Source organism: Anomaloglossus baeobatrachus, chromosome 8, assembly GCF_048569485.1.
Source record: "Anomaloglossus baeobatrachus isolate aAnoBae1 chromosome 8, aAnoBae1.hap1, whole genome shotgun sequence".
Taxonomy (NCBI): domain Eukaryota; kingdom Metazoa; phylum Chordata; class Amphibia; order Anura; family Aromobatidae; genus Anomaloglossus; species Anomaloglossus baeobatrachus.
In genome coordinates this window covers 192,960,840-192,988,699 of record NC_134360.1, presented here as the reverse complement: position 1 = coordinate 192,988,699, position 27,860 = coordinate 192,960,840, and the positions used below count along the sequence as shown (strand labels likewise).

At 46.2% G+C, this 27,860-nt stretch overlaps 1 protein-coding gene across 1 annotated transcript; it reads right to left on the bottom strand.

Annotated features, from left to right (window-relative positions):
- Positions 1 to 2,267: 2,267 nt before the first annotated feature.
- C8H1orf146 (chromosome 8 C1orf146 homolog) lies at positions 2,268 to 26,784 on the bottom strand. The gene is made up of 6 exons (XM_075321031.1): positions 26,702 to 26,784; positions 26,444 to 26,565; positions 21,206 to 21,299; positions 13,049 to 13,217; positions 5,859 to 5,937; positions 2,268 to 2,506 (listed from the first exon to the last, which is right to left on the bottom strand). Exons 2-6 carry the CDS (start codon positions 26,510 to 26,512, stop codon positions 2,402 to 2,404), a joined length of 516 nt encoding a protein of 171 aa, XP_075177146.1. The 5' UTR covers positions 26,513 to 26,565; positions 26,702 to 26,784; the 3' UTR covers positions 2,268 to 2,401.
- Between the last annotated feature and the right edge of the window lie 1,076 nt (positions 26,785 to 27,860).

The window sequence follows — 27,860 nt, the reverse complement described above, 5'->3', positions numbered from 1 at the left end:
AGACCCCAAGCAGAAAACTAGAATTAAAAATCCCTCCTATGTGGCTTATTTTAGTAAGTAAATTATTAGTTTCTCTTGCAAGTACTTTGCAATTTTACCCATTGATCAAGATGAGACTACTCATTTGAAGATCATATGCATTGTATAAGGTTCAGAGCATGCTAAGCATAGTGGTTTTACAACAGCCGCAGGTTGTTGCCCACTGGATATAGCATGAATAATGAAAAAGTGGGATGTTTACTCATTGTGGCGCCATCTGGTGTGCAGAATGTATAACCATGCGCTTGCCCACTAATCAGCTTAAAGGGAACCTGTCACCACTTTTTTGGCCTATAAGCTGCGGCCACCACCGTATATAAGAACCCAGGTCGGGAGTAGAACATAGAAAACACTTACCTAACGGTCACGCGGTGGGCCTAATAGGTGTCTCTGTTGTCCGGTTCCTGGCGCCGCATCTTTTGGCCATCTTTGTTCTCCTTCTCTAGCCGCGGTGCATGACTGGTCCGACGTCATCCACACTCGCCGGCATTCAGGTCCTGGGCAGGCGCACTTTGATCTGCCCTGAGCAGGGTAGATCAAAGTATTGTGGTGCGCCTGCGCAGGATCGGTGAGTGTGTATGACATAGCCGCATCATGCACACAGGCTTCAGAAAGAGGACGAAGATGGCCGAAAGGGGAGGCGCCTGCACCGGAGAACGGAGACTCCCAATAGGCCCATCGTGCGACCATTGGTAGGTATTAAAGTGTTTTTTATGTTATACCCCCAGCCTGGGCTCTTATATACAGCATGTTAGAATGCTGTATATAAGAGCCCGGTGGTGGTGGCCGCAGCTTATAGGCCACAAAACTGGTGACAGGTTCCCTTTAATGCTGATGGTCACACATGCTCAGTCACTCACCCCACAGCAGGTTTGCTGCCTAATGATCTGAGCCTTGCACATGCCCACATTGTTTGGTCTTTCAGGAGTGATTGCCGTAGATTGAATATTTATCTTCGGTATTACGGATCTCATGAGAACGAGAGATGAGCGAATCCGAACAGTAAAGTTCGGGGTTCGTACCGAACACTTTAAAAAAAAAAAAAGTGTCGGAGGTTGGGTGCTGTATGCTAACCACTTAATTGAGCATTGGGGTGGTTGACCCAGCGCGAGCCACTTGCAGTCTCTGAATGGCGCTCACTGGGGGTAAAAACAATGTTTTCGGATGTGGTGTATACAAAAAACACCGCTGCCACCCTCCCACGGAAATCCTCTATTTATGGCTGGCTGTATGTTGGCAGAGGGCTGAACTGCCTAATCATTGACTTCCAATGGGGTTTGGGCTCCAGGATCAAATTCGGGTCAAGTCGGCGAATCTGAACTTACACGGGTCTGCTCATCTCTAATAATAACTAGAGATGAGTAAATCTGAGGTTCGGTGTTTGTACCAAACACACTTTACAAAAAAAAAATAAATTGTGTTTGCATATGCAAAGCACCCAAACTCCAAACAACTTGTGAGGGCATCGCTGTGCTCCGTATGCTGTGCTCGGCCCAGTCTTTGAACGGCTCACACTAGGGGTAACAGTGTGATCGTATATGGTGTGCACCCCCTAAAAAAAATTTGAAAAATCCTGTCCCCCGAAAGTGTTCTGTTTGTGGCTGGCTGCATGTGGACTGAGACCTGTACAGCCCAATTCGTGACTTCCATTGGGGTTCAGGTCAAGTCCGGGCCCCAAACCAAACTTTAGATAAAGTCCAGCTGTATACACCGAACCAAACTTCCACGGGTCCGCTCCTCTCTAATGATAAACAATCTGCAGAGACTATATGAATATATGAATGGGACTATATGATCAGCTGCCAGATGGGGAAGTAAGCTGATTCTGCTGAAAACTCATTGGATCAGTACCGAAGTGGAGGCAGGGAGGCAAAAAATAAAAGATACTCAGGATAACACCTTAAAAAAAAATAAAAATAAAAAACATACATGATGTAAATTCCTCCTCTTGATTATGGTGGAATCAGTCACCAAATTTTTGTAATGAAGATTTGTAATTCTCATCTGATGGCAGGTATTGGGGAGAACTTTGATTGGTATACTTTTGACGAGGAGATAAGTTACCCAGAAAAATGTGTGGCAGCAACTTCTCTAGTGCGTTGAATAAAGATGCTCTCCTGGCTACTTCAAATGATTTTACTAATGATTAGAATGAACTACCAACGAATAATGAATATAATTTTAATTGTGTAATATCCTATATATCAATACATATAGTAATTCTCTTACATAACAAATCCCTTTAAATTAATGACTGAATGGATCACTATAAATCTTTTCTATCCCTCATGTGACAACTAAGAAATAATAAGACTGTTTATCCTGTTTAAAACTAATTGTGCAGCATGTGACACTTTCACTATCAGATTTCGGCTAGTGTTTCCCACACTGGGCTATTCTCAGCAATGTACACTGTGGCCTGGAGAAGTCTGTCCAATATACTGTCAAGGTGAGGTTTGCAGCTAGCCTGGAAAAGAGAGAAAACCATTTAGATGCCTCTCTTTACATCATGTACTGTCTAATTTCTATAGTTTGATCTTATCTTGGCATTTTGCTTTGGCCTAGAGTAAAGGCCACTTCACACATAACGAAATCGCTAATAACATCGATGCTATGTCATAGTTTCTGTGACGAAACAATGACTTCACCAGCGATCTCGTTATGTTTTGACACGTACCAACGATCCGCCCCCTGCTGTGAGATCATTGGTCGTTGCTTAATGTCCTGGGCCATTTTTTGCTCGTTGGAGTCCTGTGGGGCAGGATGGATCTGTATGTTTGACACCTACCAACGTTCTCGTTAACAACCTAGATGAGAACTTAAAGTGTGACACGTAGGCGCGTAGTTGCGTCACCTTTTCCGCACCCCTTCTGCACCGATTGGTTGGCGCTGAGAACAGTACTGCGTTCTGATTGGGTATCGCTTCATGCCTTGTTCCTTTTTGAGCCTTGCTTCGAGGATAGAATGAAGGAGGGATGAATCCGGGTGCAGATGCAGCTTCGATCCGAAAAGCAAGCAAGCAACCGGGAACAAAGTACGAATGAATCCGGGTGGAGTCGCAGGTTCTATCCTCAAAGCAAGGCTCAAAAAGGGACAAAGGATGAAGCGATACAAAGTTGTCTTCTAGGCCGGCCGCCTATTCAGAATGCAGTATTGGCCACTAATCAGAGCGGAGGAGTGTGGAAAAGGCGACGCATATGCACGCCTACGTGGCTTACAGCATCAAACACTACGCCCCTATTTGAGGTCTGAATCGTTGCGTAGCTGCTGTGTGACAGGGTCCTAACGACCAACGAGATCGTTATACAGGTCGCTGCACCGTTACTAAAGTCGTTGGGAAAATTACTGTGTGACAGCTCACCAACGATTTAACAACGATCCGGAAACTGTGACGTAGTAACGATATCGTTATGTGTGACTGGACCGTAAAGCTAGGGCTGGAAGGTGATGTGTCGCATAAGGCTGAAATCGCAAAGACACATTGGAACATTGAATGTAATGCTTTCCTATGGAGTTACATTGCAAACTGAAATTTAAGAAAGACTGATGCCACATCCTACCCTTTCTAATGTGAACAGGTGCAAACTGAACATGAAACACATTAACAAAAAGGCGACAGTTGCACACTTCAGTGCTAAGATATGTGGAACAATGAATATGGGAATATAGACATGCATTACTGCTATGAAAAACATGTAAAAATTGAGATAGTTGGCACACAAAAATGGCCAGTTTTATGTGAGCCCAACAGCAAGACCACTTTTTTGTTGGGTCCCTATCAAACTAATGCCTCTCTTTGGGGTAAAAAACGTACAATTTATGGGCGAACAGGAATCTGCAAATGGAGAATTAAAATCGCCTGATGCTGAAGAGAAGGAGTGCTCAATCAGAAGGCATGACCCTGTAATCTAAGATATAGACTGATGGCAGATCCTACCTTTCTAAAGTGAACAGGTCCAAACTGCATATGAAACATAGTAACAAAAAGACAATTACACTGTGTAGTGCTAAGATATGTGGAACAATAAATATGGGAATATAAACATGCATTACCGCTATGAAAAACATGTAAAAATTGAGATACTTGGCATACAAAAATGGCCAGTTTTATGTGGGCTCATTTTGCAGGTTCCTGTCGGTACATAAATTGTAGGATTTTTATCCCAGAGACATTAGTTTGATACGGACCCAATAATACGCTTGACTGTTGGGATCCCATAAAACTGGACATTTTTGTGTGCGAAGTGTCTCAATTTTTTACATGTTTTTCATAGCAGTAGTGCATGTCTATATTCCCATATTCATTGTTACACAATGAATTAAAGTCTTTTGTTCCTGTGTGCATTTCCAAACATTAATCTGGCTTTATGTTTACTTTTGGAGTAATGGCTTCTTCCTGACAGAGTTGCATTTCCGCCCATGTTGATACAGCAGTCGTTTCACTGTGGATAATGACACAATCTTACCAGCTTCCACCAGTATCTTCACAAGGTCTTTGCTTTTGTTCTTGGGTTGATATGCACCTGTCTGACCAAAGCACGGTCATCTCTGGTATACAGAACCCCTCTGCTTCCTGAGCGGTATGATGGCTGGGCATTCTAGTCTTATTTGTACTTGTCTATATTTTTTTTATACAGATGAATGTGGCATTTTTGGCTTTCAAAGACATGACATCATATGGGCTGTCCCATATTATTTAAAGGCATAGTACTCAATGTATGTAAACTTTTGACTTTGCAGAAAGTAATAAAAATGCCTTAAACTACACTCTTTTCCACACGAGGTTTCACGATGCTTCCAATACTGCTACATTTGACACAGCAAGCGCCATAGAACATGACTGTCCGCTGTGAGGTTCGATCAGCAGTGATGTCACTCAGGTGCATCCTCCACCTGCAGCTCACATCAGTCTCAGCCTGATTTCTGGTCACAGGTGGAGGACTCCAGCTGTGACCGTAAATCACCCGGGTGACGTCACTGCTGATCGCACGTCTCACTTCAGTTGCTGCGTGGAGCTCACAGTGGATCATCATGCTCTATGGTGCTTGATGTGAGTGTCAGCTGTAGCTGTGCTGGAAGCGTTGTGGGACCTCGTGTGGATTATGTGGGAACTGCAGGGGTGTTTTTGGGGGTTAACAGTAGTGAAAGAGGTTGCTCTTTTTATCTTTTAATTCAAATAAAGGCTTTTTGGGGTGTTTGTGTTTATTTACTTTCACTTACAGATTAATGATGGGGGATGTCTAATAGATGTATGCTGCAACTTATCTAGTATTAAGTAGCAGCTCTGGGCTGTTAGTAACTCCTTATTACTCTGATTGTTACCGCACCAGGGCAATGGCAAGAGCCGGGTCCAGCATCAGAATTGGCACACCTTATCAATACGCCACTCCTGGGGCGGCTGTGGGCTGCTATTGTTAGGCTGGAAAGGGCCAAATAGCCATAGCCCTTCCCACCTTAATATCAGCCCTGTGTTGTCTGCTGTACCTTGCCTGGTTGTAGAAAAATAGGGGGGAACCCATGTCAATTAAAAAAAAAAAACAAAAACGTAGGATCCTCTCTATTTTTTTCATAACCAGCCAAGGTACAGCAGATAGCTGAGGGTTGCAGCTGCTGTTGTTCCTGTGCTGGATATTGAGAATTGGGGGGGACTTTTTTTTTCTTTTTTTTTTTTGACCCACCCAAAAAATTTTTAACAAAATTAACAGCTGGCCCAGCAATTTGCATCTGCTTAATATCCGTGAGGATTGTCCACACTTTAATCATCTGCTCTCTCTACACATTATCTGAAAAGATTAATATGGAGATATGAATCATCTTACCTTAGCTATTGTTAATATGCTTTTAACAGTCTCCATACTATTATGGGCAGGAATGATTTTTAAGTTTGTTCCAAGGAACCTAAGCAGTGGGTGAGAAAGTTGAATCCAAATATAAAAGAAATATACATCCACATACATAAGCAATAAAGGATGATGGATCTTCTATGCTTGATTGATAAGAGCCATTTCTTTGATACAAAATTTGGTAATATTTTGCATACATTTTTTGGCACACATTTTGAGCCATGCCCCTTAGAGAAACCGGCTTTCTTTTCCCCATGTCTCCTAAACTCTCCATCTACTCTGACAATCAGCTCTACTAAGTCTTGCTCAAGCAAGAAAGACTGCGGGCTCACTGCAGTGCCATGGAACACAGCCCACTATACTCTGTCAAGTACCCTCCAAAGATTAATATAGGTTTTATTGCATCCAGGGGCAAAAATCAGTTTGGCGCCCCTCCTATAGACAATCTGTGCACAGTATTTAACACCCCAAACTATTTATATACTCTTGTAACGCATTCAAAGCAACAGGTAGCAGCACTGGGTGGGAAATAGAGCTGGAGTGACAGAGGCTTCAGATCTAACATACGGTTTCAGCCTTCTTTATATATCAATTCATACGCCGATTTCTCCGTAACAAAGGAATGGACTGGATGTGCAAAGGTATTGCTGGACTCGTCTTTGAAAGAGCTATATGCACATATAAACCATTTTATTTTGGAGGTAAGATCCTGCTGACAGATTCCCTTTTAAGCATTTTAAATAGTCCTCCTGTGACCACTCCCATGCGAGTTGTACATTTAGGCTGGAGTCACACTTGCGTGTGACTCGTGCGAGTATCGGATCGCATTGCTGGGACCGGCTGGCTTCTCTTCTGCTAGGAGCGGCTCCGCTGTATCTATTTCTATGATGCTGACCTGCTCCTGTCAGGAGAGTCGCGGCCGGTCCGGGCAGTGCGATCCGATACGGGTCACATGCAAGTGTGACCTTGGCCTTAGAGTCACATGCCCACAAGCTGCTCTTCCTAATACTTTCAATGTTCAGTGAAAAACTATAGCCCCTGCCTCATCGAGAGAAGTAGAGAAGCTAGTTGTCATGTGACTGTAAGTATAATAATCTCATATGCTCTTATGTTGATCGCTGGAACGGGCAAGCAGAGCTGAATCCTGACAGTGCGTATTTCACAATAATAAAGAAAACTGTATGTAAAGCGCTGTGGAATTAATATCGCTATATAAATGAATAAAATTATTATTATTATTATTATTATTATTAACTTGGCACTCATTATGTAAACGGAAGTGAAATTATTCCCAGACACCAACCAGCACAAACTTATCAGTCCGTAATGGACCTTCCTCAGTGTGCAGTGGTAGTTAGGTGAAGGAGTCTCCTGGGAGAGATCAGCGCTTCTCTGAGCATTGCAGTGCCCACTGCAGAAGTGGAGTCACTAGATTTGGCTCCTATACGCTGCGGCCACCACCAGTAAGCTCTTATATACGGCATTCCAGAATGCTGTATATAAGAGCCCAGGCCGCTCTGTATAACATAAAAATTACTTTATAATACTCACCTAGGGGGGGCGGTCCGGCCTGATGAGTGTCTCTGCTCTCCGGTCCGGCGCCCCCACTCTGCGGCGATCGCCGTCCTCCTTCTAGCCAGCCCAGTGTGGATAACGCGTCCAACATCATCCACACAGGCTGGTACTGAGGTCCTTTGCAGGCGCACTTTGATCTGTCCTGCTAAGGGCAGATCGAAGTATTATAGTGCGCACGTGTGGGTGGTCTGTAACCTTTCTTCGTGCCTGCGCATTATAGTACTTTGATCTGCCCTCAGCATGGTAATCAAAATGCCCCTGTGCAGGACCGCAATGTCAGCCTGTGTGGATGACATAGGACAAGTCATCCACCCTGGGCTAGGTAGAAGAGGACAGCAATCACTGCAGAGAGGAGGTTCCAGACTGGAGAGCAGCGACTGGACTGCCCCTGGGTATTATAAGAGGGGTTTTTTTTGCGTTCTACACAGCGGCCTGGGCTCTTATATACAGTATTCTAGAACACTGTATGTAAAGACACTGGTGGTGGCCGCAGCTCATAGAGGCCAAATCTGGTGACAGGTTCCCTTTAAACAGGGGTTGCAAATTTCATAAGAACAGAGGATTTCCATAGGCTTTGAGACATATAACATAGCAACTTCCATTATCTTCACCCCCTGCAGGTCAGCTGCTGTCTCTTGATTGCAGCTCTGGTCTTTGTTGACAGGCTGCAGTGTTTTATTTCATGACTACAGCTCACATGAGCACTGCACTCAATCACCAGGCTCAGATTTTTGGGTCTGATTATCTCAGCATTATTGCTGTGGCCAGGGCCAGATTATAGGTGGGGCTCCCACCAAAAGAGCTTCTAAGGGGGCCCCCACCACCAGGGCCATACTTGCCACTAGACACCTGTCAGCATTTTTTTTTTTTCTTCACACCCTCTCCCCCTCCGTAAGGACAGTCTAATAAATCAACTGTGTTTTTCGGGGTGAGGTGTCGCGTCGCACCGCTATTTATTTGTATCTGCGTCTTTAACACGAAAAAACAAACTGCGGGCACAGGACGCTGATTGACCCCGGAAGTACCAGCGCTTGCACTTCCAGAGTCAGAGGTGTGCCAATGCTATGTGCTTCGGCCGTCATGGGTGTAACCCAGCGAGGGGGAGGGGCAGCTGCCCCCTCCTAGAGGCAGGGGCACGGTGCAGTGGGCCGCTGTATCTGCTGTCCCCACCGCGCTCCTCAGCAGTGTGTACATGCGGGGCACACTAGCTGGAGCAGGAGGCAGCGTGCTGTTCTGGTTCTGCTGTGTGCCCGGCATGTACATGTGGCGCCCTGGACTAGCCAGGTCGTCACAGATAACACTCACACACCCCCACCCCCCATTAGACAGTGACACCAGCCAAACAAAAACCCTTGTTGCCTCCCTCCAGAGTCTGATGTCCACACCAGGTGAGGCGGAGCCAAGTGGTTGGCCACACCCACCAAGGAGTTCACAGGCCTGGAGGCGGGAAAAGTGTCAGAACAGTTTAGGAGTTTGAAGTGAGAGGAGCAAGCACTTGAGTGTCTGGGTTTGTGGCCCAGGCACTGACCGCAAGATTGGCAGACGGTGGTGGCCGTCTGCAGGAGTGGTGAAGCAACGCGGAACCGTAGGACTGGGGTCTGGCATTGGCCCGCCGGTACCGGCCGGGGAGCGAAGTGAAGCCAGCACACACAGGCAGGGCCATCGGACCCCGACCATGCTTGGAGCCGCAGGCAATAGTCAAATCCGAGTGTGACCGGAACCCCAGGGGTTTCCTAACAGCCAAAACCCGATAGAAGGCAACCGCCCACACCGTGAGGGTATACAGCTACCGCCTAAGGCTAGAGACCCAAGGGCCAGCGCCTGCGGGCAAACGGGCTCCTCCGGCATCCATACACCGGGGAGCGGACTACCGTTGGGGATCCATAGTAGTCAACTAATTACATCAAGGTGCAGGGAAAGACAGCCGCCATCACCTGTCCAGGGAGAGACACTGCAGCCGGCTGCGGGACCCGTCCATCCAGCCGTTTGGTTTACCGAGGACTCTGTGCATCTCTTACTGAGTGAGTACACCCGTGCCATCCGGCACCGCACCGCGCTGTCCCTGCAACCCTGCACCTCACCAACCCAGCCTCCCCGTCACATCACCTGTACCCGGGACCACCGACCCCTACCCATGGAGGGGGAAAACATCCCAGCTGCTCCCTACCATCGCTCCCGGGATCCCCGTCACCAGCAGCGGTGGTGCCCATCTTCACCACGACCCGTGGGTGGCGTCACGGACTAAATCCCCCAAACGAACCACCCTTTTCACTCACGGGCGAGGAGCGCCGCTCGAGTCCCCGAATCCGGCCCACCGCTCAAGCCACTGAGCAGAAGTCGCAGCAGCGCCGGACCTGAGCGTTAGCGAGCGCGCAGCAGCAGCGTCCTCCCCTCCTGCGACATACACACTACAGAGGAGCGCAGCAGAGACGGGTCGGTGACCGCAGCTTCCTCCGTATTCAAATGTATTTGCGTCTTTCAGATGTAAATACATTTGAACAGTGCGCCGGGACTGGGCCCCGCCCCTGACGTGCAGCAACGTGATGAGATCAGCACCTTGCTGACGTCATTACAGTGTTGCGGGCGCCACCCAGAAGACATCTGGCATCGGTAAGCGCTCCATGAAGGAGCTAAAGAAATGGTTTAATTAATGGGGATGAGTGGGGAGGGGCTGAGGACACATAACTGGGAACATTTGTGAAGGAACACAGCTTTGTGACAGGCAGAGGGGAAGTACTGTATTCTGAGGGAGGGGGGAGGCAGGAGTGTGTAGTGATGGGTTAGGGTAATTTGTGTGTGTAGGGGGTGATGGGGGGTGCATTGTATTATGTCTGGGAAGGGGCTTATGGAGGGGGGCATTGTATTGTGTGTGGGGGGAGGGGTAATGGGGGGTGCATTGTATTGTGTGTGGGGGGAGGGGTAATGGGGTGTATTGTTTGTGGGGGGAGGGTGCTGGCGACTTCCCCATATTAACACCTGTAAGGGCTCATGCGCACGTAACTGCTGAATATTTTGCAGCGATTTGACAGCACATGTGCGCGTCAAATCGCTGCAGAAACACTGCATAATGGATGCAGTTTTTCTGTACAAAAAAAAGCCGATTTCATGCGCTATGCCTGCTGCCCCCACCATAGACAGAGTGGGAGCTGCATCCATAGCGCACGGAAGAATTGACATGCTCATTTTATGAACGCATGGATTTGGGTCAGCATTTTAGCACCCAAATCGCTGCGTTCATAAAAGCAACGTGCGCACGTCTCATGCACAATCTACATAGATTGTGCAGGGGACGCAGGACGCATGCATTTACACTGCAGTGCTATACGCAGCGTAAATGCATGGAATTACGTAACGTGGGTACGAGCCCTAATGCGTCTGTGTCTGCATGTATGTCAGTGTATATGACTGTGCATATATTTGTCTGTTTATATGTATTTTTCTGAATTTATCTTCAAATATGTATATGTACGTATGTGTATGTGTGTGGATGGGGTCCACTGAGACTTTTTCACCCGGAGGCCACAAAAACCTGGAGCCGGTCCTGGCTGCCTTAACATTGGGATCAATAAAAAAATATGTGAGTAACTCTACTTTCTGTGTATATGTGACTGCTGTGAGTTATCAGTATTGTGGTACTGTAAGGCCCTGTGCGCACTGGAAAATGGAATTTTCTCAAGAAAATTCCGCAGGCATTGAAAGATTCCCGCACCCGCGGTAAAAAAATGCGGCAAACCGCACCAGAAAACCGCATGCGGTTTGCCGCGGTATTGTTTGCGGTATTGCCGCGTGCGGGTTTGTACATGTGCTTTATTGCATTCAATGCAATAAAGCACATTGAAAAAAAAAAAATCATTTCCTTCTGAGATAGATAGTAGATAGATAGATAAATAGACAGATAGAAGAATAGATAGATAGAGGGATAGACAGATAGATAGATAGATAGATAGAGGACAGATCGCTGCATTTCTCACGGTCGGCAGTGAGTTCACATTACCGGCCGTGGGAAATGCCCTGTGGTTACCTCTGCTGTCTCGCTGCGAGGCTGCATTCAGCGCTGTGACAGTGTCAGTCGCGGCTGGATGTAAGCATCGCAGGACGTGGATTACGTCGGAGCTTTGTTTCGGAAGGGGTTTACTAAAAGGGTGAACGAGGCTTATTTGTGTTTTATTTAAAATTAAAGGATTTTTCGGTGTGTGTGTGTGTGTTTTTTCACTTTACTTATGGGGTGATCATGTAAGCTGTCTCATAGACGCTGCCATGATCAAGCCTGGACTTAGTGGTTGCGATCCGCTGCCATTAACTCCTTGTATTACCCTGACTGCTACTGCATCACGGCAGCAGGAAGAGCTGGGGACACTCCGGTACTGCCGCATAATGCTTGCGACAGTCCTGGGGCAGCTGCGGCTGATATTCTCAGCTGCGGGAGGTGGTAGGGAGGCGGGGGACATTAACCCTGCCCCTCGCCCTCCCCAGACTGAGAATACCGGGCCGCCGCTGTGTGCTTACCTCAGCTGGAAGGTAAAAATACAGCGGAGCCCATGTGTTTTGTTTTCGATATTTCCGTTTGGTTTCTATGTGTGTTCTATATGTCTGTGTTCTGTGTGTGTGTGTGTGTGTGTGTGTGTGTGTGTTTACTCTCTGCTCCGCTTCCTCTTCCTGTCATAATGACATCACTTCCCTGCAAAACCGCAGGCAAGCGATGTACATTACCGCAGGTAAACCGCGAAATACCGCAGGGAATAACGCAGGAAAACGTAGTGAACCGCACAGAATTTGCTTCCTGCGTTATTCCCTGCGGGATTTCATGATTACATTGGAGTCAATGGAGTGAAATCCAACAGTGACGTGCGGAAAAGAATTGACATGCAATTGTTTTTGCTGCGGGAATCCCGCAGCAAAACATGCAGCTGTCAAATTCCGCCTAGTGCGCACAGGATTTTTTTTCCCCATAGGTTTTGCTGGTGAATCACTGCAGAGATGTTTATGAACATTTTCTGTAGTGAAACATACAGCAAATCCGCAGGAAATCCGCGGCAAAAACCGGTAAGTGCGCACAGGGCCTTAATCTGAATGTGGCAGAACAGGATAAGATAAATCCAATGAACATTTATATCTAAATGCTACAGTTCGCGCTCTACTGTTATGGTTAAAAATGTTAACGTTATGGGGCCCCCACCAGATTTTCTGCCCAGGGGCACCCACCAACCTTAATCTGGCCCTGGCTGTGGCCAGTAATTGTCTGCAGTGGTCATGTGCCCTGTAGTGGTGATATTACCATTGCAGCCTGTCAGTAATGAACAAAGCAGTAGTGGAGAAGCAGTTATGAACCTTCAGAAGGTTGGGTATAGGTGGCAAAAAAAAATATGATTGACTGCTGTACTCCTACACACTAAGGCACCATATCACACAAAAATGGATACACAGTATATTAAAAAATATACACACACACACACACACACACACACACACACACACACACACACACACACACACTGCAGAATATAGAAGTGTTCCATTTGCCTCCTGCACCTCTTGCAAACCTCTTTTAAGCTGCTGTACAAATCGAGTCATTTGAAATGTAAATGACGTACCTGAGCTGAATACTGAACATCAGGTCCCGTTCCTCCAGTCCATGGAGAGCTGCCACTATCACTAAGAAGCTGTTTCGATGAATAGATGTAAATTCTTGTATTTGTTCAAAGAACGCTTCCCTCTGACTGCCGAGGGCTTCTTGTGCATTTGCCAGCAAAAATGCTATGCCTTCAAAACAGAGAAGTAACCATTTGCCTACATATAATGGAATTATGAGCTACTGGTATAGAAATCGTAAAGGGAATCTGTCACCCCTTTGACCAATTTAAGCTATTACTATGGGCATACAGGTAATCGGATGGTGAGAGAGAGTCTTACCTGTGTGCCTTATAGTAGATACCTTGTTCCACAAATATTACTTTACATTGCTATAAGCAAATTAGCCTAGCAGGCTACTGGCGTTGTGCTTCGGCTACTGGGCGGTTGCTTCCCTGTAAGAAATCCCCGCCTCCATACCACATTTTGCTTCCTGTCACAGCGGCAAATCCCGCATGTGCGCAGCAGAATGTTCTTCAGCCTGCATTCATTCACGCCCCATTGAATCGACTACGCATGCGCTGCTAAGTCAGCTTCACTTCCGTTATTGGTGCGCTATTCTAAGTTGTCCTCCCGACTTCCTGCCTGCGGGTGGGCGCGTAGAAAGACTTACACATATACCTGGGCAATTTTGCACGCAAGAAGTCGGGAGAACAACTTAAAACAGGGCACTGATAATGGAAGTGGAGCTGACTCACCAGTGCATGCGCAGTAGTTTCAATGGAGGAGAGGTGAATGAACGCAGGCGAGTCCTGACCTACAGGGCAGCGAGTCTCCTCCGCAGCTGCTTGTACCCATGGTTCGGTTTCAGTGTGCTGACGTCTTTTGCTTGTGTTCTCCCTACGGAGGACAGAAGCGAATCCGCAGCAAACAATTGATATGCTGCGGTTTGGAAAGCCACACCGCAGGTCAGTGTTTGCTGTAGAAAAAAACAAGCACAGTAGGCACGGGATTTCTAGAAATCCCATCCACTGTGCTTGTACTGTACAACACAGCATTTTGGACACAGCGAAAACACGCTACATCCAAAATGATGCAAACACTGATCGTGGGCACGCACCCTAAGGATGCAATTTATAGTGCTCAATTAAGCCACTTGGACACCCCATTTCTATATACTCTGTTTGGGCAAATGAACTGCCTAGGTGATCCCTTTTTACGAGCCAGATCAGACAAAAGCTCCCACTCCGGAGGACTTTTCGGAACATGTATGTTTTTGGCAGTTTCACACATCCCAAATTCTCAATTTGAGTATGGACTGCAAGCTAGGAGCCAACTGCATGTCTTCTATGAGCATTCTCATGTATACCTATAAGGCTGTTGAGTTCAGGTCAGGAGACTGGTAGGCTGTCTGGATCTGAACGGTGTGTGATGTTGCCTGTACATGGCGAGCTATTTGGCATATTGCAAATGCACAAAGTACCTGATTTTGAGGGGGGCATTACAGATGCACTACAATTACAAGATCAATCTAGTGTCATAACCAACAAATAGACATATATGTTATCAGAAATATTATAATTTGCTAAATCTTTCAGATAATATAGGGATCCTTAAAGAATTACATTTTATAAGTGTCCTTTTCATATAAGAACATGTATCAATCACACTGAACAGTAAAATCACAGGTGTTTGAAGTGAAGAACGTTGAATATTTTATGATAATTGCACCTTGTCACTGTATCAAGCGAACAGTCAGTTCTTGAGATTGATGTGTTGGAACAAAAAAAAATTAGACAAGAGTAAGGATTGGAGCGAGTTTTACAAGGGTCAAATAGTCTCCAAAACAAGCTGTTCATGTGGGGCACTGATTGGTACATATCTAAAATAGACCAAGGAAGCGCAACAAGTGAACTCTCTACCAGGTCATAGGCACCCAACCAAGGTGAATGATGTGCATGGGAACAACAACCTGTTTGGTCTGATCTCACCAGGGGCAGACATACTACTGATGTAACCTATATGGCCGCACAGGGGCCCAAGAGGCAAGCGGGTCCCATTTCTACCTCCAAACCAGGCAGAATTGTGCATTTTGATGAGCTCTTAGGCTGCAAAGGGCCCATATATTTTTCTTGCACAGGGGCCCTTTTCTGTAAGTGGCAAGGACAGAGTCTGCTGCTTTGGTTGCGAATTAGGAAAACAGGCCAGTAGGTCACCGCCTTGTATATAACAGATCGGTAGTCATGTAACAGCTTGAATCAGCTTGTCTTTATGAGCTATTAGCCAAGGAGCAATCGATGCCAATGCCACTATGATGAAAACTACTACTAGTACTATGAGAATGCATTTCAGAACCATCCTAAGAAAATTGAAGCTACAGAGATCTGCCAATTCAGGACATAGACTGCCAGGAGTAGACAACAGCTCAGGATAGTTCAAAAGCAAACTGTTGTGCAGCAGAAGGATAGAGAAGAGTGACCAGCACAGGACTCACCCATCCCCCTCACATTACTGCATAAGGTGCAGTGTTCTACTCTGTGTACATCCACATTGTAAGGAGAAAGACTCTGTGTAAGGAGAGAAGATAATCTGTGAACAGACTAATGTTTGTTATTCTGGAAGCCCTGTGTGAACAGTATTAAAGCCTTCAATCTATTGGAACAGTATTATATAGCTGTGTGTTTGCTGGAAGCAGTTACATCACCTCATGTACGGAAGATACTGGTTAAGCGTGCTCTGATTTAATCCTCCAAATTTTCTCTGCATGGGCCACCAATGTTGTATGTCTGCCACTCTGTATTGGGAAGCTGGGCTAAGTAAGCATGAGTTCTTTGGAAATTTGGAGGATTAAATCAGAGCACACTTAACCAGTATCTTCCACACATGAGGTGATGTAACCGGTTCCAGCAAACACACAGCTATATAACACTGTTCCAGCAGATTGAAGGGTTTAATAGTGTTCACACAGGGCTACCAGAATAACATAATTACAGTCTGTTCACAGATTATCTTCTCTCCTTGACAGAGTCTTTCTCCTTACAATTTGGATGTACACGGAGTAGAACACTACCTCATGCAGTGATGTGAGGGGGATGGGTGAGTCATGTGCTGGTCACTCTTCTCTATCCTTCTGCTGCACAACAGTTTGCTTTTGAACTATCCTGAGTTGTTCTCTACTCCTGGCAGTCTGTCCTGAATTGGCATCTCTCTGTAGCTTCACTTTTCTCAGAATACATGCACTACACTTTTCAGGATGCGTGGCATTATTACACGATGGGGGACTCCACACATATATCTAGAATTGGACTGGCTACCGGAAAAACCTCCATTAATACGAGGCCTGGCTACGGTTACCTGCATTGAACTCTGGAGCTCTCACCTGAGCTCTGGAGTGCAGGCTAGACTGAACTCAGGGTTTGTAGGACTGAACCATGAGCGCCAACTGTTTCCACGGTGATTGTGGTTCAGTTCATGTCACAGCTGCGAACAGGCCGAGCAGAACTCCAGAGCTCAGCTGAGAGCTTCAGAGTTCAGCCCGGCCTGTTCGCAGCTGCCATGAACTGAACCGCAATCGCCGGGGAATCAGTCGGCGTTTGCAGTTCAGTCCTCCAAACCCCTAGTTCAGTCCAGGCTGCACTCCGAAGCTCAGGTGAGAGCTCTGGAGTTCAATCCAGGTAACTGCAGCCAGGACTGATATAACTGGAGGTTCCTCTGATAGCCAGTCCGACACTGCATATATCTTTAAAGGATTTAGAATGTTACAAGATCTCATATATCAGACTAACATGCAGTGTGTGGGGGGTAGTTCCAAATCTTGCAGCGGGGCCCACATCGAACTCTAGTTATGTCACTGCCACTTATGATGTAAGCCAATCAGATTGATACCTAGTAGAGGTGCCATTTAATATAGCGATGCCCAGAACAGCTAATCTGCATCCATATCAGCACACTCCCTCCTTCCTCTGCTGTGCTAGTGCGCTGTATTAAAGTTAGACTGGCACCTCTGCAGGATAGTTGACACTGATACTGGCCCCTCTGCAGGAGAGATGACACTGATACTGGCACCTCTGTATGTGACACCTGTCCTGACTCATGTAGAGGTATCAGTTTGACTCCAGTACCTAACATGACACAATTAGGGGAAGGAGCAGGGATGTGTGTGGCGCCCATGAGGCTTCAGGCGCCACAGGGTACTGCACCTCCTTTAGGGTGTAGTACTTATCCCGGGTCCAAGGAAAGTCGGCACCACCGGTTTCACCAACACACACATACAGATTACAGTGGGTTACCCTCCCCAATAAGAACTGGGCCAAGGTCAGGTCACAGAAGGGGGTCACCACTGCGGTTGGGTTTACAGGACGCCACTGCACTAGGGGCTCCTGATTCACTGGAACCAGGGCTCAGGGTCAAGGAGAAGCAATCGCTAGGGGGAGTTAGGAGCACACAGTGGGAAAAGCAGGTTCACCTAGTGAGAGTAGTGAACCAGCCAGTGGCAGCGGCTGGGGGCAACAGCTTAGAACACACAACACAACTTTAAGAGAGAACAGCTACAGATGCCGAGCAGAGCGGACTTTCCGCAAGGCAGCTCTGAGCTCTGTGGACCAAGGTGTTTCAACATGGTCGCTGGGGAGAAGCAGGAGGCTGCTTCCACAGGACCGGCGATGACGGGGTACAGAACCCTAGGGCAGGCATACTTCAAGTTGTCTACCAACTCTGCAAGGGTCACGGAAACAGGCTACAAAAGTCACCGGACCTGTCCCACTACTACCAAGCGGAATTGTGCATTTTGATGACCTCTTAGGCTGCAAAAGGCCCATATATTCTTTTTGCACATGGACCCTTTTCAGTCTGTGTCCACCAGTGGATCTTACATAAGAGCTACTGCAGCAGTAATTGCTGGCTAGGATAGAAAGTTGTCAGTAATTGAATATTAGAGATTGCTGTTTATGGTACTGAATAGACAAAGACTGGACAGGGTCCCTAAGGGACAAAACTGGACTATGGAGCAAAAGAAGAAGGTTTGATTACATGATTTAAGATTAAACCAGATTCATCAAAACAACTGGGTTAAATAAAAAACAACAAAACCTGATTTGGGCCCGGAATTGAGCCCTAATATCTGGCTGGACGCTGGTCCCCATATAAGTCTATGGGGACCAGAATCCAGTGCTTTAAAATGGTGGTAGAAGGGATAGGGGGATTGGAGCAGTCGTGTTACACTTCCTGAGTCTCTGCACGGGTCTAAGGCTAAGTTCACATTTCCGTTGTTTTGCATCAGTCCCAATCCGTCGCCTTGAGTAATATATTAAATTATATAGAAACTATTTTGCAGGAATCCTGTTTTTCCCCATAGACTTCTATTAGTGACGGATTGCAACTGATGATGCTGCGTTGCATCCGCTGCGTCGCGGTCAGTCGTTTTTTTAACTAACTGCTGGGCGGGAGCAACGCAGCATGTAATGTTTTTTGAGCAGCGCGATCCGTAGGATTTCGCTGCGCATGCGCTCTCTGGCTCCCTGCCCCTGTAACCAGGATACACATCAGGTAACCAAGCAATGCGCTTTGGTTAGTTACCCGATATTTACAGTGGTTACGTGTGCAGGGAGCCAGCGCTAAGCGGTGTATGCTGGTAACCAAGATAAATATCGGGTAACCAAGCAAAAAGTGCTTTGCTTATACCCGATATTTACCCTGGCTGTGCACAGAGCTCGACACTTCCCTGCTCGGCTCCGCCCCCTCCCGCACTCAGCATGTACTCACACACTCACACACACACACACTCGCCTGTCCCCAGCCCTGCAGTCCCCGCGGCACTGACGTCCTCAGTGCCACGGCCTCGCTCGGCCCCACCCACCCCGAACTCCGCCACTCACGCTCCGCCCCCTGCACACAACGGAGTCCGACAAAGAAAATTCTGCTCTTTGTCATCCGTTGTACAGCGCATCAGTCACATGCGTCAAGCAACGCATGTGACTGATGCAAAACAACGGAAATGTGAACTTAGCCTAACACTACTTCCGGGGCCACTCATTATCCTTCATGCATATTCACTGCTATCTCCAAACACCGGCAGTCCCTGCATCTTTGATTGGTTGAAGTCAGACACACCCCCCCACCCTGTGTGACAGCGTGTCTGACTGCAACCAATCAGAGGCATTGTGTGCCTAAAATAAACAACTTTGAAAAATTGGCATAGTCTTCCCGTATTATGATACCAAGCACAGATAAAGCATATGGCTACAGGCAGTGGCCCCCAGCCGTGCGCTTATCTTGGCTGTGTATCAAAATAAGAGGAACCACATGCGGCTTTTGTTTTAAATGATTGAAAAAAATAATTTTTATAAATGGTGTGCGGGTTCCCCCCAATTTTGATACCCAGACATGATAAAGCTGACAGCTGGAAGCTGGTATTCTCAGGTTGAGACCAATGCATAGTGGGCCCCCCAGCCTAAAAATAAAAGCCTGTAGATGCCCTGGAATGTCGCATCTATTAGATGCAACAATCCTGGAACTTTACCCGACTCATCCTGATTGCCCAGGTGCGGTAGCAATCAGAGTAATAAGGGGTTACTAACAGCTCACAGCTGCCACTAAGCCCTAGATTAGTAATGGGAGGCATCTATGAGACCCCATTACTAATCTGTACATAAAAAGAAATAAACGCAAACCCCGAAAAAATCCTTTATTTTAAATAAAATACAAAAAACACCCTTTTACCCCTTTAGTAACCCACAAAACACCCAGGTCCGACATAATCCACATGAGGTACCCACACAATTCCAGCTGTGCTACATCTGAAGTGACAGCACGCGGCCATATAACATGACCGCCCACTGTGAGCTTCAGGCAGAGACTGAGCCACACGATAGGTGGTGATGTCACTCAAATTATTTGCGGACACAGCTGGAGGTTCCCACGGTCCTCCAAATGTGATTGCAGGTAACCTCACCTGAGGTCACTTAGATCAATGAGGTCACCTGATGGTAGTTTTTTTAAAATTGTATTTCAAATAAAGGATTTTTTCAGTGTTTGTGTTTATTTCTTTTCACTTATATCTCAGTAATGGGGTGGGTCTCAGACACCTCCGATTACTAATATAGGGCTTAGTGGCAGATGTGAGCTGCCATTAATTCCTTATTACCCAGATTGCCACTGCACTAGTGCAATTGGGATGAGCTGGGTAAAGTTCCGGGATTGTCGCATCTAATAGATGTGACAATTCTGGGCGGCTGCAGGCTATTTTTAAGCTGGGCGGGACCCAATAACCATGGACGTCCCTGGCCTGGGAATACCAGCTCCCAGCTGTAGGCTTCATCATGACTGGGTATCAAAGTTGGGGAAGACCACATACCGTTTTTAAAAAACGTCAATAATTTAAAACAAAAGCCCAGGAAGTTCCTCTTATTTTGATACATAACCAAGATAAGCTCACAGCTGGGAGCTGCAGCCTGTAACCATATGCTTTATCAGTGCTGGGTATCATAATACGGGGGGACCCTATGCCAGTTTATTTATTTTTACATCAAGGTAGAAGCAGACTGCCTCTGATTGGACAGAGGAGAAAAAGACTGGGCATAAGTAATGAACAGAGTGACACAGGCTAGGGAGTATCTGCCTGCAACCAATCAGACGCTGGGACTGCCGATGGGCAGGGGAAGCAGTGCATATGCCTGAAGATAATGAGCGGCCCAGAAGCAGAGCGAGCGGCCTGGAAACAGAAAGCTGCGCGGAGACCGGTAAGTATAAAGCGCTTACTTTATACTTATTTTCTTTGATTTTTTTCTTTTAGTATCAGGTTGGCTGAACCCGGATTGTTACTCAGAGTTCCCTGAGAACTCCGGGCCCAGGGGTTCGGTGCTCAGATTCTTTTGACCTGCGCGGATCTAGAATTTCCTGATCAACCCATCACTACCAATAAAGCATATGCCGCTAAAGTATTGCTCCCAGATATAATAGATTTTAAAAAGTTCATGCCTTGATGGGTCAGCGCAGTTTTGACGGCACAACATAAGGTAGAACTGCCTTATATTAGGCATGTGGTTGAAGTGTTATGGCTGATCTAATTTTTTATGTCCCGCATGATAACTGTATTTAAGTAGCTTGTGGTTTGCAAATTAATCTCGGACAAAATCTCTGTAACCAATAAGGTTCAGTTATGTCAGCTATCACCAGAAACATACCACAAAGGGGAAAAATTATAGATCCAGGTAGCACAGACTCTGAAAAACGGATTTTATGCTGTTGATTCCGCAAAGATGCAATCACCTCATGATCCTGGAGAAATATCAGAAAAGAAAATTACATATTAGAAAATAAATAGATCTACAATGTATGTGGATGTACAGTATATATTACTATATATACAGTGTGTCCACCCATATCCTGTCCACCGCCATTCACTTGAGAACGGCGGCAGCTATAGGCATAGAAGTGATGTCTAAGTATAGTAAAGTATCCATGCGCTATGCAATGAAACCACCTATAGCGCCACCTGGTGGAAAACAACGGAGTTATCAATTTTATCTCGAAGAGGGAACGAGATAGGGAAAAAAAGTGAATTACAAAGTTGTAGGGCATCATCAATTCAATACGAATCGACACCTTGCATACAGAAATGCTATGATATGAAACCAATGACCCCCTCAAAACATTGAATGCTAATCATGTATATAGCGCTCATTTAACTTTGATGCTCAAAGTGGCCACCGTCAGTTGCAATGCACATCTGGTCTTTGGACAGCATACTGTATCTTGCTGCACGTTGTGCAATATGGTAGGTGACACGTTTGCACAAGCATCTGTGAAACGTCGTCGTAGGTCCTGCAATGTTGGTGGAGGGGTCGCATACACCTGCTGTTTGTTGTGACCTCACAGAAAGAAGTCCAATGGGGTCAGGTCAGGTAAGCGTCGAGGCCACTCCATGCAGCCACCATACCCAATGACTTGTAGGAAGGTCTCCATGAGGAATCGCTTCACGTCCGCAGCCTTGTGAGTTTTACACGTTCTAATCATAGCATTTCACACGTCGCTGTGCTGCAACATGTGCAGAGAGCAGGGAGCCGCGCACACTGAGCGCTGGCTCCCTGTTCTCCTAGCTACAGTACACATCGGGTTAATTACACGATGTGTACTGCAGCCACAGGTGCAGAGAGCAGGAGCCGGCACTGGCAGCGTGAGAGCGGCGGAGGCTGGTAACGAAGGTAAATATCGGGTAACCACCTTGGTTACCCGATGTTTACCCTGGTTACAGCTTACCGCAGGCTGTCAGACGCCAGCTCCTGGTCCCTGCACATTCAGGATTGTTGCTCTCTCGCTGTCACACACAGCGATGTGTGCTTATCAGCGGGAGAGCAACAATAAAAAAACGAACCAGGGCTGTGTGTAACGAGCAATGATCTCACAGCAGGGGCCAGATCTCTGCTCAGTGTCACACACAGCGAGATCGCTAATGAGGTCACAAAAACCGTGACTTAGCAGCGATCTCAGCAGCGATCTCGCTGTGTGTGAAGCACCCCTTAGTTTTAGCTGAGCCTAGAGAGCTGCCCCTGCCCAAACCAGGCTCTCAGCAGAGATTGTACATTGACAGTGAGGTGTCAATCACAGGAGGGACTTCCCTGCAAGTGACTTTGTAGTCTTGCAATGATAAGGGTGCTGCTGCCTATACAAACATAGCAAAACTTAGCAAATAAACAACAGATCAGACTGTGACAAGACAGACAGCCCTGAGTTTTCTGTGTTAACCCTTTGCAGCATGCGGTCTTCAACTTACATAGTGAAAACCTGCTGACAGATTCCCTTTAAAAAGTAGAAGTGTTAGTTTATTTTTATGAATTAACATAATACAAAGTGATTGAAATAAAAAAAAAAGAGTAATTACCTGAAATATTTTGGTGTGACCACCTTTACATTCAAAACAGCATCAATTCTCCTAGCTATACTACAGAAGTTATAGCTGCACTCAGTTCTTGAAGTTGTCCTACTGCAGAATAAGTTTGGAGGTCATCAGATTCCTCACTGGTTATAGCAGGAAGCATCTTGATCTGCCTTTATTTCACAGCAATGAAGGCACAAACAAATGAGTAATGATGAGGACCAAAGACATTTTAGTTCCCCAAGGAAACTTTGTGCAGCAGAAGAAAGCCACATCATGCTTCCCTTTGAAATCGGAAGATGTCTAGCTGTGCCATCAGCTCCTAAGGCTGCTTTCACACTACGTTTATTTGCTGCAAAAGCGGATCCTGTTTTTGCAGAGAAAAACGCATGCAAACGCATGTGTTATTTTGCAGGATCCTGTCACTTGAAGTTTATGGGCGGGCATTGGAGTCATGTGATCGGGAGTGAGGGGAACTGAACGTGAGACTGGGAGCCGGCATTTGAAAGCTGCGGAGGCTCGGAACCAAGGTAAACATCGGGTAACTTGCTTGGATACCCGATATTTACCTTGGTTACGAGCGTCCGCAGCTGCTAGGAGCCGGGCTCCCTGCACACGTAACCAAGGTAAACATCGGGTAACTTGCTTGGATACCCGATATTTACCTTGGTTACGAGCGTCTGCAGCTGCTAGGAGCTGGGCTCCCTGCACACGTAACTAAGGTAAACATCGGGTATCCAAGCAAGTTACCCGATGTTTACCTTGGTTACAAGCCTCCGCAGCTCTCAGGTGGGGGTGAGAGAGACTGATCACGCCAGGCTGGTTCCTGGGCATGCTCAGTAGAGGAAGCAGGATTCTGTCTATCAGCATGCCAGCGTTCACATATGTTTGCGTGCAGTATAGTCAGGATCCAGCAATTTGCAGTATTTGGACGCAGCTCAAAAACGCTACAAGTAGCGTTTTTGAAAAAAGTTAAAAAACTGCAAGTCGCTGGATCCTCACTATAACGCACGAAAACGCAGGTGAACGCATGTTGACGCGAGTCCATTGCAAATGCATTGAAATGAAAACGCATTTGCACTGGATCCGTTTTTGCGGATAAAAAACGTCTTAAAAAGACGTAGTGTGAAAGCAGCCACTGGCAGCAACCAGTGGGATCCAGCTACACCAATCTACTGTTCAAATAAGCCTAGTCAGAAGAGGTTGTCATGCAAGAATTGCTAAAAAAAAAAGAAACCCCAAAAAACTTCAAACCTTCACCATGGAAAAAAGGGCCAAGCAACTCAACTTTACACAAAAATATTGGAAACTGGGGTGTGGAAAAATCAGAACATTTGGACGTGTGGACTGATGAGTCAAAATGTGAAATATTTTCTTGTAACGAAAGGCAGTTTGTTTGCTGAAGGACTTGAGACCAGTACAATAATAAATGGCTGCAGGCAACAGTGAAGAATGGTGGAGGGTCCTTGCCGCTTTGGGGCTGCATTTCAACAAATTGAATTGGGATTTGGTCAGGATTCATGGTGTCCTCAATGCTGAGAAATACAGGCAGATGCTTATCCATCAAGCAATGCCATCAGGGAGGGGTCTAACTGCCTGATCAAGACGTTCTGAATTTACATGAAGAAACAAAGATTTGTGCAAGCCAACATACACGGAAGATCTGTGGTTAATTCTCCAAGATGTTTGGAGCAGCTCACCTACTGAGTTCCTGCAAAATGTGTGTGCACATATACTTAGAAATGTTTTTGCTGTTTTGCAAGCAAAAGGATGATCACACAAAATAAAGATTTGATTTCTCTGCTATTCATTTTGTTAATTGATAAAAGTAAACTGTTAAAAAATTTGAAAGCATCCCTACTGTGCAGCATGGAGGCAAAGTCAAGTCCTGTTTGTACTGTGCATGAGAGCCTTTGTAGCGCATGTGTAGTACAAACTACAGGGGGAAAAAAAGCAACAAAATTTACGGACAGTCCACATAAATCAAGTGGTTTTCCTCTGTCGGTTGACAACCCAGCTCAGATGCAGAAATACTACCATAACTAAGGACAGTGCTATGTCTGAAACACATCGGTTTTTGCCTTGATGCAATATTTTTTATGAACCTGAAACCTTTTAGGGTACGTGCACACGATCAGGACCTGCTGCATCCTGGGCGTGGCGGGTACTGACCTGCGGGGCCGCGAGTTTCCTCCGCAGGAGACCGCGATCCGGGCTCAGGCAGTTGCGGTCTCTTGCCGTGTTCTCCCTGCGGAGAACACTGGCGTCTCCGCAGTAAAGAATTGACATGCTGCGGCTCGGTAAGCCAAACCGCAGGACAGTTTATGGTGCGGGCCGTACACACAAAGTGGGCATAGGATTTCTAGAAATTCCATCCACTATGTTTGTACTGTACATCGCAGCGTTTTGGACGCAGCTGAAACATGCTGCGTCCAAAACGCTGTGAATCCTGATCGTGGGCACGCAGCCTTACTAATAAATTGATAAAGCTTTACATCCAAACAGCTGGATACCTTTGTTTGACTTGTCTACATCTAAAGCCAAGCAGGGTCTTTAACCATCTGTGCCAAAAATCCACCCGATAATTTCCATCTTATGAAATTAGCAGCAAGTTTAGAACATTTTCCTCTGGGAATATTATATGGCTCCAAGCAGTGTAACTACTTTCTCTAAATTAATAGTCTAGTAATTTACTCATATACAATGGTAGGATTTCCTATGACAAGTAATGAATTCTCTTTGGTTGGTGTATTATTGAAACTGCTCTATTTTTTTTTAAAAGGTGTTGTCTTGCCTTAAAGGGAATCTGTCACCAGGTTTTTGCCATTTAATCTGAGAGCAGCATAATGTAGAGAAAAAGACCCTGATTCCAGCAGTGTCACTTACTGGGCTACTTAGTGTATTTTTATAAAATTACAGTTTAATCAGCAGGACATTATCATTAGAGGACTACTCGGCATGCTGCAGGTAGTCCCGCATATTCATGAGCTCTGTATAACTGCAGCACCAAAAATATTGATTTTATCAAAATGACAGCAAATATCTCACTAAGTGACATCGCTGGAATCAGGGTCTCTGTCTCTACATTATGCTGCTCTCAGATGGGAGAGCAGAAACTAGGTGACAGATTCCCTTTAGGCTACAAATCTGAAGGCACTCTGTGACTGCAGACTTGTAAATCCTCACACTGAGAATTCTTCAATATCAGGAACAGGTGGTCATGTGACCAGAAGTATGCTATTTGCATACTTCTGGTCACATAACGACTAGACTGTATTCGACCTTGTCCAATACACTTACATTGATCTTGCCCGTGCCCAACTAGTCGGCATGTGACCGAATGTATATAAATCACAAAACTACAGTCACATGACCGTCTGCTACCGGCGCCGCCACCAGAGGATCCTCACAGTCCGGACATTGTGCGGAATCACAAGTCTCCAGTCACATAGAGTGACTGCAGACTTGTAGTCTGAAGTTGGACAACCCCTTTAATGGAAAAAAGAAATATGCTTAGATTGAAATCATCATCATTAGGCTCCTGTACCTGCAAAGAATTGCTCACGATCACAGTGGTACTCCAATCCTCTGCCAGTTTTGCATCCTGAGAGGCCATTATTATTGCCGCTTCTGGTCGCTGTAAGGATGATTAAATCCACTCAGAAACAACTAAAGAAATGAAAAAGGAGGGCATGGCATATAAATATTTTAACTCAAACAATGTCACTCCAAAATCTTTCTAAGGGGATATGCCAGTTATAACAATGAAGGACTTCGTGCTTCTTCACGTTGCATTTTTACTTACGTTCGGTGGTCCTGTCAGAGCTTCAGTCCGAAAACCGCCGCAAAACGGGTTTTGGACACGTGCGCCGATGGGGCCATCGACTATAATGGAGCAGACGGAGTCAGCGTGTGCTCTCTGTTGCACCACTTTCAGGCGTATAAGCTTTCTGCAGGCGGATATCCTGACATAGTCTGCTACGTCTGGGTGCATATTAGTAATCCCTGTTTAGCAGTCCCTGTATACACTAGCATAAACAGATCTTGATTAAGAAAAAGTATTTCTAAAGATCGTTTATTATATGCTAATGAGGTCAGGGGCTAGTCGAAAGGGCGAGAGTTCCCTTGTCTAATCGGCCCACATAGGATACACCCCTGTGGGTGTACTAACATGCTAATGAATGTGCAGCGACGCCGCACATACCTCAGACTTGATGGTGGCTGGTGGAGGATGGATGCGCACTGGGCATGATCCAGATTCCCTGGTCATGCGCACTGTGCCTCACTGAAGCCAGGAAGCTTACACCCGTCATCAATTTAGTGCGCATGATTGGAAGTCCAGGGGACTCTGGATCATGCGCAGTGTGAGGCCACCATCAAGGCTGAGATATGTGTGGCAAAGCTGCACATTCATTAGAGTGTTAGTACACCCGCAGGAGTGTGCTAACATGCTATGTGGGCCAGCTAGTCAAGGGAACTCACGCCCTTGTGACTAGTCTCTGATCTCATTAGCATATAATAAACGATCTTTAGAAATACTTTTTCTAAAGATCTGTTTATTTAGGCTAGTGTATACAGAGACAGTTAGGCAGGGATTACTAATATGTAGAGTTGAGCAATGTTCGAGGCTCGAGGTTCGCCAATTTCATGTTCGAGTGATTTTGGGGGGTGCTCGAGATCGAGCTCGAACTCGAGCTTTTTGCTAAAAGCTCGACAGTTTGAGTTACGTTCGAGAACGGTTCGATCAACAAAAGGCCTAGCTAGTGACTAGCTGGCTTTTCACTGTAATAGTGTGAGTAACTGTGAATCACGCTATTACCAAATTTCAGCGTATATTGTGCGGGGGGGGCAGGGTTTAGATCTGTGCTGCTGCTGAGTGCTGAGATAATGCCGATCGCCATTTTTTTTTTCCCTAACCACGCGTGCAGTGGGGCGGGCCAGGATGTCAGCCAATCACAGACACA